Source organism: Rhinoraja longicauda, chromosome 15 (assembly GCF_053455715.1).
Source record: "Rhinoraja longicauda isolate Sanriku21f chromosome 15, sRhiLon1.1, whole genome shotgun sequence".
Taxonomy (NCBI): Eukaryota; Metazoa; Chordata; class Chondrichthyes; order Rajiformes; family Arhynchobatidae; genus Rhinoraja; species Rhinoraja longicauda.
This window is the reverse complement of record NC_135967.1, coordinates 33897721-33910550: the sequence shown is the minus strand read 5'-3', so window position 1 is coordinate 33910550 and position 12830 is coordinate 33897721. Positions and strand designations below refer to the sequence as shown.

The 12830-nt window shown below is 37.4% G+C and overlaps 1 protein-coding gene across 10 annotated transcripts in view; it reads left to right on the top strand.

The window, feature by feature from the left end:
- dlg3 (discs, large homolog 3 (Drosophila)) overlaps positions 1–12301 on the top strand; it is a 358637-nt gene extending 346336 nt beyond the window's left edge. For 5 of the 10 annotated variants that reach the window (XM_078412470.1, XM_078412469.1, XM_078412468.1 and 2 more), the window contains 2 exons: positions 2196–2287; positions 5089–12300. In XM_078412470.1, the coding sequence (XP_078268596.1) occupies positions 2196–2287; positions 5089–5195 (199 nt within the window). In that variant the 3' untranslated portion in view covers positions 5196–12300. Of the gene's footprint in view, positions 1–2195; positions 2288–5088 lie in introns of all 10 variants that reach the window. The other 5 variants (XM_078412472.1, XM_078412471.1, XM_078412477.1 and 2 more) reach the window with 2 other exon arrangements.
- Positions 12302–12830: the final 529 nt, after the last annotated feature.

The following is a 12830-nucleotide window of genomic DNA, read 5'->3' as shown; positions in this document are numbered from 1 at the left end:
TGGACAAATTTGGGATTATTTTCTCTGGAATATTGGAAGCTGAGGGGAGACCTGATAGAAGTATATAAAATAAGCGCCATAAGATATCCTCAGAACTGGCTTACTCATAGAAGAGAGGGTGGTGGTGTAAGAGTGTTATTCTGACTAGAGGTCTATGACCAGTGGTATTCTTTAGGGACCTGTGTGCAGGGACCTATATAAACAGCTTGGCATAAATGTATTTGGACTGGTTAATATGTTTGGATTAATTGCAGACACTGAAGGACATTAAAGGATAAAACACAATGCAGATCAGTTACAGATATTATTGGTGAAAATGCAGAGGGGAAGAGAGGGTACAGAACAGGTTTACATATAAAATAGGTGCAGGAGTAGGCCATTTGGCCCTTCAAGCCAGCACCACCATTCAATATGATCATGGCTGCATCCAAAATCAGTACCCCGTTCCTGCTTTTTCCCCATATCCCTTAATTCTGTTAGCCCTAAGAGCCAAATCTAACTCTCTCTTGAAAACATCCAGTGAATTGGCCTCCGCTGCCTTCTGTGGCAGCGAATTCCACAGATTTACAACTCTCTGGGTGAAAAGGTTTTTCCTCATCTTAGTCATAAAAGGCCTACCCCTTATTCTTAAACCGTGACCCCTGGTTCTGGACTCCCCCAACATGGGGAACATTTTTCCTGCATCTAGCCTGTCCAATCCCTTAACAATTTTATATGTTTTTATAAGTTCCCCTCTCATCCTAAATTCCAATGAATACAAGCCCAGTCGACCCATTCTTTTATCATGTCATTCCCCCCATTTCCGGGAACTAACCTGGTGAACCTACGCTGCACTCCCTCAATAGCAAGAATTTATCAGGATGCTGCCTAGATTAGGTATTAGCTGTGAGAGATTGCACACACTTGGATTATTTTCATTGGAGTATCAGTCTGAAGGATGAACTGATAAAAAAAATCTAAAATTATAGGAGGCATCTATAGGGTTGACAGTCAGAACCTTCTTCCCAGGGTAGAAATGTCAAAGAATAAAGGGCATGGCGTTAAGGTCAGACGAAGATAGTTTTTACACAAAGAGTGATGAATGCCTGAAACACACTCCCAGGTGTGGTATAAAATAGATGATTGTGGCATGTAGGAGGCTATTAAATCGGCATATAAATATGCAGGGAATGGATGGATGTAGATCACTGAGAATATTAATTTAACTTTGCATCATGTTTGAGTTATTGTCAGTGAAGAAAGCCAATGGAATGTTGGCCTTCATAACAAGAGGAGTTGAGTATAGGAGCAAAGAGGTCCTTCTACAGTTGTACCGGGCCCTGGTGAGACCGCACCTGGAGTACTGTGTGCAGTTTTGGTCTCCAAATTTGAGGAAGGATATTCTTGCTATTGAGGGCGTGCAGCGTAGGTTCACTAGGTTAATTCCCGGAATGGCGGGACTGTCGTATGTTGAAAGGCTGGAGCAATTAGGCTTGTATACACTGGAATTTAGAAGGATGAGGGGGGATCTTATTGAAACATATAAGATAATTAGGGGATTGGACACATTAGAGGCAGGAAACATGTTCCCAATGTTGGGGGAGTCCAGAACAAGGGGCCACAGTTTAAGAATAAGGGGTAGGCCATTTAGAACGGAGATGAGGAAGAACTTTTTCAGTCAGAGAGTGGTGAAGGTGTGGAATTCTCTGCCTCAGAAGGCAGTGGAGGCCAGTTCGTTGGATGCTTTCAAGAGAGAGCTGGATAGAGCTCTTAAGGATAGCGGAGTGAGGGGGTATGGGGAGAAGGCAGGAACGGGGTACTGATTGAGAGTGATCAGCCATGATCGCATTGAATGGCGGTGCTGGCTCGAAGGGCTGAATGGCCTACTCCTGCACCTATTGTCTATTGTCTATTGAAGGGTCAGTTCCTGTGCTTGGCTGTTCTGTTTCCTTTTATTGTTAAACAGGGTACACTTCCATTTTTAAAAGACACTGGTTGTTTTAAGTAGTTCAGTAATCCTGTGTACATTATTGAATCCAATACAAATTTCTTATTGTGCAAAAATAGGCACATGCCTCCCAGTATTTGCTGATTTTGGAGCATGATCCAGTTTTCAGACTAGTAATGAAGAGGAGTTTTATATTGTAAAACCATTCAAGGAACCAGTGAATGTTAAAGATCCAAAAGAGTTAAATCTTCAGGCTTTTTTTCAATAGGGAAATGAATAAACGACAAACTGAAGAACAGGCAATCAAAACCTTTGAGAAAGCATTGAAGCTGGAGCAGGAATTTGGAGAATTTTTCACAGGTTGGTGTTTTCCCTACAATATTCCCTACAATTTTTTTTATCACTTGAAAGATTTGACAATCATTTTAATAGATAGTTGAGTGGTAGGAAAACATACGAAAGGTGTGAGAAATTTAAACCAAATCCAAATTTCCACTTTACATTTTGGGTGAAACAAGAGAGAACTAGCAAAGAGAAATGTTATCTGTAACTTGGAATTGATGGACCTCTTTTGCTTTAAAATGGACCGGGTATAAAGGGAGATCTACTTCAGTTCATCTTGCCAAAAATCAATGTTGCATCATCAACATTATTATGGTTGTCAAAAATTGCAGCAGGATCTCGATCTGTTGGGCAGGTGCGCTAAGGAATAGTTGATGAAATTTAGGTGTGAGGTGTTGCATTTTGGGAAGTCTAACATGGGCAGGACGGACACAGTGAATGGTAGGGCTTTGGGGAGTGTTGTAGAGCAGAGAGATCTAGGAGTACAAGTCAAGTCAAGTCAAGTCAATTTATTTGTATAGCACATTTAAAAACAACCCACGTTGACCAAAGTGCTGTACATCTGACCAGGAAAAAAAAGAAACATACAGTGGCAGGTACATAGTTTCTTAAAAGTGGCGTTCGCAGGTAGATAAGGTGGTCAAAAAGACTTTTGGCACTTTGGCCTTCATCGGAGTATTGAGTATAGAAGTGGGGGGGGGTCATGTGGAATTGTATAAGATGTTGGCAAGGCCACATTTAGAGATTGTGTTCAGTTTTGGACACTATGGAAATATGTTACAGGAAATATGTTATCAAGCTGGAATGGGTGCAGAGAAAGTTTAAGAGGATGTTCCAGGGTTCAAGGGCCTGAGCTATAGGGAGAGGTTGAGAAGGCTAGGACTCTATTCCTTGGAGCACAGGAGGATGAGGGGTGATCTATTGAAGTGTACAAAATCATGAGAGGAATAAATCGGGTAAACATACAGCATCGCTTGCCCAGAGTAGGGGAATCGAGAACCAGAGAACATAGGTTTAAGGTGTGGGGAGAACAATTTAATAGGAACCTGAGGGGTAACGTTTTTTACACAAAAGGTGGTGAATATATGGAATGAGCTGCTGGAGGAGGTAGTTGAGGCAGGTACTATCGCAACATTTAAGAAACATTTAGACAGTTGCATGGATACGATAGGTTTAGAGGGATATGGGTCTGTTTCTACACTGTATGACTAACAAATATAGTCTTAGGCTTCACAATCCATTAAGAATATTGAGGTAATAGAGGAGTTATATACTTGAATAACTTTGGTTGTCAGTTTTGAGCTCAGAGATTACACAAAGAAGCAGCTGGACAGTTTAAAAAGGAGCCATCATGTTCGGCATGGACATTATAGTCCAAAGGACCTTTTCCTGTGACAATAGGTGCAGGAAGAGGCCATTCGGCCCTTCGAGCCAGCACCGCCATTCAATGTGATCATGGCTGATCATTCTCAATCAGTACCCCGTTCCTGCCTTCTCCCCATATCCCCTGACTCCGCTATCCTTAAGAGCATTGGCCTCCACTGCCTTCTGAGGCAGAGAATTCCACAGATTCACAACTCTCTGACTGAAAAAGTTTTTCCTCATCTCAGTTCTAAATGGCCTACCCTTTATTCTTGAACTGTGGCCCCTTGTTCTGGACTCCCCCAACATTGGGAACATGTTTCCTGCCTCTAACGTATCCAACCCCTTAATAATCTTATACGTTTCGATAAGATCTCCTCTCATCCTTCTAAATTCCAGTGTATACAAGCCTAGTCGCTCCAGTCTTTCAACATATGACAGTCCCGCCATTCCGGGAATTAACCTAGTAAACCTACGCTGCATGCCCTCAATAGCAAGAATATCCTTCCTCAAATTTGGAGACCAAAACTGCACACAGTACTCCAGGTGCGGTCTCACTAGGGCCCTGTACAACTGCAGAAGGACCTCTTTGCTCCTATACTCAACTCCTCTTGTTATGAAGGCCAACATTCCATTGGCTTCCTTTCAGTGACTGATGCACTAGGACACCCAGATCTCATTGTACGTCCCCTTTTCCTAACTTGACACCATTCAGATAATACTCTGCTTTCCTATTCTTACCACCAAAGTGGATAACCTCACACTTATCCACATTAAACTGCATCTGCCATGCATCCGCCCACTCACACAACCTGTCCAAGTCACCCTGCAACCTCATAGCAACTTCCTCACAGTTCACACTACCACCCAGCTTTGTATCATCTGCAAATTTGCTAATGGTACTTTTAATCCCTTCATCCAAGGTGAACTAGGTGTGCTGCACTATTCTATGAAAGATGAAAACTTGGGAAAATTGAGTTGTTTCTATTATAGATAGCAAGTAATTTTATAAGTTGTTTAAAATTAGGAAGGGACGACACAAATTAGACATGAACAATTTTTGGCATGTTTGAGGGATCAAGAGCAATGGTGCATAGATTTAAGGTTCAATTGAATTAAGTTAAGACTTTACGAGTTGTCAAGATTTAGGGTAGAGGGCAGTTGAAGGAAAATAAAATTAAGGCTACTATCGCTGTGGAAGAATAAATACCAAAGTGTCTTTTCTGACTAAATGGCCAATTTCAGTTTAATTTTTGCCTGACATTTCTATTGCTCAATGTTTCATTTAATTCTGTTTCTTCGTTCAATTGAGTTGTTCGATCATTCCTGATACTTCCTGTCTGCATGATTTTGTGCTCCCCCACCCCTGTATCCTGTTCATACATTTCTTGCAGATAAAATGTTTGCTGACATTAGTGTTTTACTTTTTATACAGTTGTACTTTTTGTTTTCCACAGCTATTGTACAGGGCGATTCATTAGAGGAGATATATAACAAAATTAAGCAGGTCATTGAAGAACAGTCTGGTCCCTACATCTGGATTCCTTCATCTGAAAAACTCTAAGCATGCTCTAATGTTTAGAGAGAAGATGTTGTGGGGGAAAAGTACCCCCTTTTAAGATATGTTGCATATCAAGTTTTATCTTTCTCATTATGTTATTATGAATCCTCACCGTCGCTGTGGCTGTTTCCATACTGCATGGTTTTTATGGAATTCCATCAACGACATGGAAATGCACACCTGAGTATTTTAAAGAACATCTTCAGGAAAGGGGACCAGGATTGCATTGACTTTGTATGTTTGTATTACCTGAAGATCAGCTACGAAAGTTTCATATGGACTAAGTGGTGGTTTTAAGGAGCCAGTGTTCACAGGGTTATCAGTACAAATCCTTAAAAATGATCTTTCTGAAATTTCGTAATGGAGATGGGTTTGAAAGGAGAAAAGAAAACCACTCTACTCCTCGGTGATAACATATAGCAGTGCTTTTAAAGACACACATTGTATACAATTCCTCACCTGAGGAGGAGGAGAATGAAAACTAGAATTTAAATCATTGTGGTACTTTAGATGAAAATATAAAGTAATAATTTTCAACATATTAAATTGCACATTGTTTTACACATCAAACCATGGTTGTCTGCATGGACATTTTACTTTTTTTTTGCTGTTTTTTTAAAAAGTGATTTGAGTAAAAGCTGACCAATGATAAAGAAAATGTAAGTTGCTCTGACTGCTGTTCTCACATGGCTTTGTACGAATGAAATGTATCATGTCTTTGTCCGAAATGCCCTTTTGTAAAATCAACGGGAATTAATTTGAATTTGTGGTGGTGTGGAAATCTACTATATCATTATCCAACAAAAAATAACTTTACAAATCTGATCTAACTGTCAATACACAATGTAAGTACTTAGTTCCTTTAATGTATTTATATACAATTGTTGCACAAAGTGAGGGAACCAAGATAAATCATCTGCTTTGTTCTCCCAAATAAAAGTAGAATGACCTAACAGAAACTCTGTGCAAACAACTGAGCCAGTTGTTTTACCTAAAAAGCATGAAGGACAGATAGTGTGGCTTTGTCAAAGGTAGTCTTAGATTTTTTTTTGGAACTGGTATCTAAATTGGGCAGATCGAGTGCATTCTTTTTAAAGCACTCTGCCTATTTTTACTCAGAGTTTTGGTATTTTATGGGGGTGGGATGTAAGTAAGCAGGGGACAAATAACAAGGTTATTAGAAATGAAATTGTTTGAAATGCAAGGTGTAATTTTTGAAATATGTGCCAATCCCATGAATAAGGTGCATCTTTGGGCACGGCAATCATTTTAAATAGAAAAGTAAGTATGAGAGTTCAGAGAGCTCCGGCTGCCACACCTCCCCTTGCAATAGGTTAGTTAGTTTATTCATCTTTGGAGCATATGACTGACACCTATCTATCACTGACATTGGTTTTAAATTTAATCACAGTAATCATTTTGCAATCCATAAGATATCAACCTTGCATGTAAACTCAATTATTTATACATTTCTAGTGTAAATAAAACTGAAACTTTGATCACAAAGTAATCATTAGATATCCCCAGAAGATGACTGTGTTAACATGAAAGTGCAGTTAGTCCAGGCCTTTTATGTGGACCACTATTTTATGTTCAACTGTTGTTACCTATAATGTAAAATTTATTTTCTAATGGTAATTGCAACAGTTCACACAGCAACAAATGGATAGGTAGATAGAAAGCATTGCTAAATTGACAGAGATGAAGCCTTGGTGGCTTCTATTTTATTTAGTCCAACTTCATATAATGGCAAGCTTAGACCAATGTGTAGTAAATAATTCATAGTTTTGGGCAGAAAGGGAGATCAAGTGCCTATGTTGTAACACAGAAGGACATTCTGCATTGGATTCATTTCTCCTCTTCCCTGTGCCACAGGAATATTTTTCAAATGTTCCATTTTTGTGGTTGGGTTTTGCTTCCTTCCAGATCTGCAGATAACAGGCTATGAAGTTTTATTTTTAATTAAAAAAATTTAATTCTCAGGGGTTTCAGTGAAGTAACTTTGATAATTGGCCTAAACCATGTTCATTAGACTGGGGCTTATATGCCTGTCTAACTAGACAGCGTTATTGTATATAGTAACAGGAATGATACAAGACTGGAATGTTGACTTGCATGAGTGGAAGGATACTTACCATTATACAGCAGGTGGATGCCTATCCAATTTCCTATTTTTCTGATGAGGTGAATATTTCACTTCCATCACAAAATTTCCAAAGTATATGAGCAACCAAGCAGTATCATTTAAATAGATTACTACTTTGATCTATTGCCCCTAGATTTCTACACTGTTATAATCACACTTTCATAGTTGACAATTACACAATATTATTAAGTGATTATCAATTGCCAATTGGGCAAAATTAACGAATGCTCGTAGTAAAATGAACAAATATACTTAAGACCAATGTGGCAGACCTCAGAGAAGTGTTATGCAATTTGTCAAATGGAAAAATCCAAAAGGTTTAATGTTGCAATGTGAGTTCTGATTTTAGAACTTTGTTTTACACTGAGAGAAAGCTGATTTCACCCAGTGGCTAGTTAAAATAAGCTCCATTAGTCTTTTTTTTGTCGGGACTTCCTTTGATTTTGCTTAGTTATCCCAATTTATTTTTTAATTTTGATATCTGCATTAATGAAATTAAGTCATTTTACTTTAAAATAATTGTGGCGGTGTTAATTTATGAAGAACATGTTTTTAAATTATTTTGCCACATTAAAACAATTAAATGTTTCATTTCACTAGTTGTCCTAAGTGTCATAAGACCCACATTATCATTTTTCTGCATATTACAGGCTAGGCTGTGGAAGTTCCTGCGGTGACTTCTATTTGGCAAGACATTTTGATCTACAAATTGTCTACAATGTAATAGTTACTAAAGTTATTGGTATTTGCCTCTTCTGCTCCTTTACTATCCAAATGTTCATTCTGCAGTCGGGTTTGTTATGCGAAAACTAAGTCATTGAAGTTGCACTGTGTTTAAGGTCCTTTAAATTACTTTGTCCACTGTTTTAACAAAAGCATTAACTGTTTTAAAAAGTGAGATAGTATGATTTCCAAGGTAAAATGTGCTGTGTACCTGCTGTGCTGTTCCAGTTGATTATTGTGCAGTTATATGTATTTGAAATTAGCCTGCACAACGTAGTCCAAGGGGGCAATTAAAGATTTTAGGTGGGGAATACTTTAAAAAAAAAATTAAGTTTAAATCTAAACTCTAGTATAATTAGAGGGCTAACCATCTGCAATTTATTTTTCTTATTCACTATTTGCAGTACATGGTATCAGGTTGAAAGAAAAATTCTGGCCTTTAAATCAGGATATCTTTTTCAGTTAGTATTTCCAATTCTGCTCAATTTCATAACAAAATGAATACATGATAAACCGAGAAAATGTTTTCTATCTGAAGTTTTGAAGCTGGACATCTTTTATGTGCACCATACAGTAAAGTACAAGCCGCAGAGTATATTTTAGAAGGTTTGAAACGGCATTCAGAATGGGTGCTAAATTGTTTTAACTGATGTTTAAGCATGATTGCAAGATTTTTTTTTAATGGAGAATATCATTTATCAAGACCTACTACATTGGCAAATTACCAATAAACAATTTCCATAGTCTGGAGCTATTAGAAAGATACTAGAGATTTCATCCCTGCTCTATAGTTTTTGCCAGCTAACAATGTGTTACAATTGTTACAAAGGGCTAAATTCTGCATCATCAATGCATTGTCAGAGAAGGAGAATTTGAAAAAATGTAGCCATTTGAACTATTTGAAATACTTAGGAATATTAATCTGATGTTTGCACTTTGTCACTAAATAACAATTCTCTTCTGCTATGCTTTGTGTGCAGAAATGATGTAATTTAAGGTTGGAACTGGGAGGAAATATTGCACAGGGAATGTTACCAGTATAGTTTAGGCATAATCAGTTCACATGGGCATAAAGTGAGCAGGCAAACTTGTGGTCAAGGCTATCATGGTACTGGAAATAATAATGGGAGAAGCACTGAATATAATGTGCAGATGAGATCTAAGAATCACCAAGAGTATGAAAGTACTATGTGGGCAAACAGCATCAATTAGTAACAACTCTTCTTAACTATGATATATTACTTACCCCTAGTCCCTGATGTTATGAAAATTCACGTGGTATCCAGGTGATCACATCTCTAGCTTTATTGGAGTATGAACAGACAAATTAATACTCAAATGGATTAGTGTGTTACACATGCATATTTTTGAAAGTGTTGATTGATCTGCAGGAGGCTTCCCTGCAGATCATTCAATACACATACTCTTGATCTAACTGGCAATCTGAAGCCCAGCTAAATTAAATTTGTTGGTGTGGGATCATTTTACTGATGTTCATTTTATGCCCTGCAAAATAAAAGCTGCCAAAAAGAAAACTGCAGCTTTGGCTTTCTGTCCCTTGGGTCATAAACATTGTATATTCTGTTTAAGAAAATATAGCTGTTGTTAGGGATTTTCAGTAGTAAATAGTAATGAAGCCATTCTTTCTCTCAGCTCTGTAGTTATATGCGAATGGTTGGAAAGTTTTTTACAAAAAAATCTCCAATTTGGAATTGGTTCTGTAATCCAAGATTTACGACGAGAAGTCTCCTGGCTACAGCCGTAGAAGAATCTTTTTATAAACCCTTTAATGCATAACAATCCCTGATTACATGTGTGAAATAACTTTAGGGTTCCAAATATTGGAATAATGGCAAATTGAAAGGAATAATGTTTTATTCCAGATTATTTAAAAATAAAATGGGCTATAAAAAACCTGTTTACTTTAATTAAAATCAAATTAAATTGTGGTTGTCTCTAATTTCAAAACCACCCCCAAGATTGCTGAATTAAGTATTACCTGTTATTATTTACACACATAGGTTTGTTCTTTCCTTATTGCTGTCCAGTTTACCTAAATTGCAATCAATCATGCAGAATACCCAGTAACCTCTATCAGCAGTAGTGCTCAGCCTCTTACTTTTTTGCTGCCGCCAATGTATTTGTTAGTGTCACATGGACCTTCATTCCAAATTCACTTTGAATCTATTTCAATTTTGTGAATTATGAACGTATGGATAGTACTATTTCTGTTCCCTCGTGGTATCTATCAGCCAAAAACATTTTGATTGAATGACCAAACTCACTCATCGACAAAAATACTGGTAGAAAGTTCCACAATGCAGAAATGAGAACAGAAACTTAGATACCCTGTTCAGTAGTTAATGGAAAAGAGAACATGCTCTTTTAAAAAGGTAAAATGTTATTCATCCACATTGAGTTGATTGATTGCAACAAGAACACATGTTTGCAATTGTTTTCACATTTCTTGGTTTAAAGACAAAAAATGCATTCTTGCTGCAATCAGCATTTTTAATTATCACTGCTGATAAGTACACTTAAAGGGGAGATTGGACAAGGTCAAGACTGGTTTGTAATAACTTCCTATGATTAAATGGCCTCGTGCTAAATAGCAGAGGTTCAGGTTGGGCCTATGCAACATTTGTAAGGTACCTGTGTCTCATCAGAAATGAGCATCTTTGACAGAAAAATCTGGAAAAAGAAACAACAAAAATGTATATAACATGTGTCAATCAATGACTTCCCATGTAGCCATTTTGACCAACTATCTCAAGTATCAGTGAAATATAAATGGATGTAATAAATTAAATACGTTTATATGATGCCTTTAACTTAAAAGCCCCAATAAGGGGTGTTTATCAGATAATATGTCACACCATGCTGTGGAAGGAAATATTAGGACAAATGTTGAAATCCTTCGTTAAACAGATATGATGATGCTTAAACTTAATGCAATTGAAAAAAACTGATGTGATTCAGTACAGAAATGCATTGATTGATTAAAATAGGGCTGTGCAATTAGGTGGAATTGGAGGAATCCAAAGTGAGTGTTGCAGAGCTGGACAATGCACAGGGAAGGATTTGAAAAGAAGAGTTTTAAAATTAAATCAAGGTCTACAGCTAGTGCAGCTCAGGAAGCAGAATAGGTTGGACCAATTTATTACATTAGCAGATTTTTTTGACGATTTATATTTATGTTGAATAGAAGACATGAGATAAGCCAGGACAGCAATGGACTAATTGAGGGTTCATTAAAATAAAAACATAAAAGAAGTGTTCTTGCTTTTACTATCAAACTCAATTTGTGGATATATTAATTATCTAATCCCTCTGAACCCCATATAAACCAATATCGTGGTTTACCATTGACCAATTGTCAAAGTTCTGTGAGGATGTGATAAGTAAAATAAGGGAAAGCAGTGTATGTGGTGCATTTGGATTTTCAGAAGATGCATGAAAAAGGTCCTACACAGGAAGTTGGTTAACAAGGTTAAAACAATGGGAATAACATACTGACATTGATTGAAAAGTGTTTATCATTCCGAAAGCAAAGAGTCGGAATCATTCTCTAATTGGTAGGTTGTGACTAATGGATATCACAAGTATCAGTGTTTGGGACCTAGCTTTTCATCATCTATAACAGCAAATTGGCTGAGAGGCCAAAACCTTATAATTCCAAGTTTGCTGTTGATATGAAACCATGAGAAGGTAGGGCAATGTAAGAGGTTTCAATTGGAGATAACAAGCTGAGTGAATTGGCAAAGACATGGTTTATGTAATGTAATGTGGAGAAAGGAGGCTATCTGCTTTAATGCACATAACAGAAAAGTGGAGAATTTGTTGTGTTGAGACTGGGTAGTGCTAATGTTCAAAGGACTCAATGTGCATATAAACAAGTTGTTAAAAATCGCCATGTAGGTGCGACAAGTGATGAAGAGGGTCCAACACAGGTACTGACCTCCCCACATAAAAAGCTTCTAGAGGAGGAGCTGCCTCAAACAGGCAGCCAGCATGGTCAAAGATGCACACCCCACCTTGGGCCATGCTCTCATTTCACTCCCACCATCAAGAAGATGGTACAGGAGCCTGAAAACCATGAACACCAGATTCAAGAATAGCATCTTCCCAACAACCACCACACAACACTAACCTCAGCAACTATGAAGTTCAATGGACTGTGTCTCTGGTTGTATTATAGACTTTGCCTTTTTTGCACTAGCATAACGGTTATTAATTGATTGTTTTTACTTATATTTATTTATGTGTATTGTGTTTATAGGCCTATTAAGCTGCTGCAAGTAATAATTTAATTGTTCCATTGTCAGTAGATATGACAATTAAATACTCTCAACTTTTTTTACACATGCCAATAATGCTCAGCTTTATACATTTACTCATCCGACTTCATTCTTTGACCATCTCTACAGGCAGCTATCAAACTTTTTGTAGATAAGTTAAATAACAAAAATAAATCAATGTTTGCAATCCTGTGGCTATTTAGTCACAAAGGTTGGACATGAACTACCTCATGGGTGGGTTTATTTTGCATACAATTGAACTAAATTCTATGTTGCAGAAAGGTAAACTCAGCATTATCCAGAAAAACGTTCCACCATTTCATACCAACCTGGCCATTTTGCATTGTAACTTTAATCCATGGTCAAACTGGGTCATCCTTTGAGAAAGCATTTCAAAAATCATCTTAGCCATATTTCCCTAAACTACTCACCATATTAAATCTCAAAGTGTTCCTAGTTATTCAATGTGCC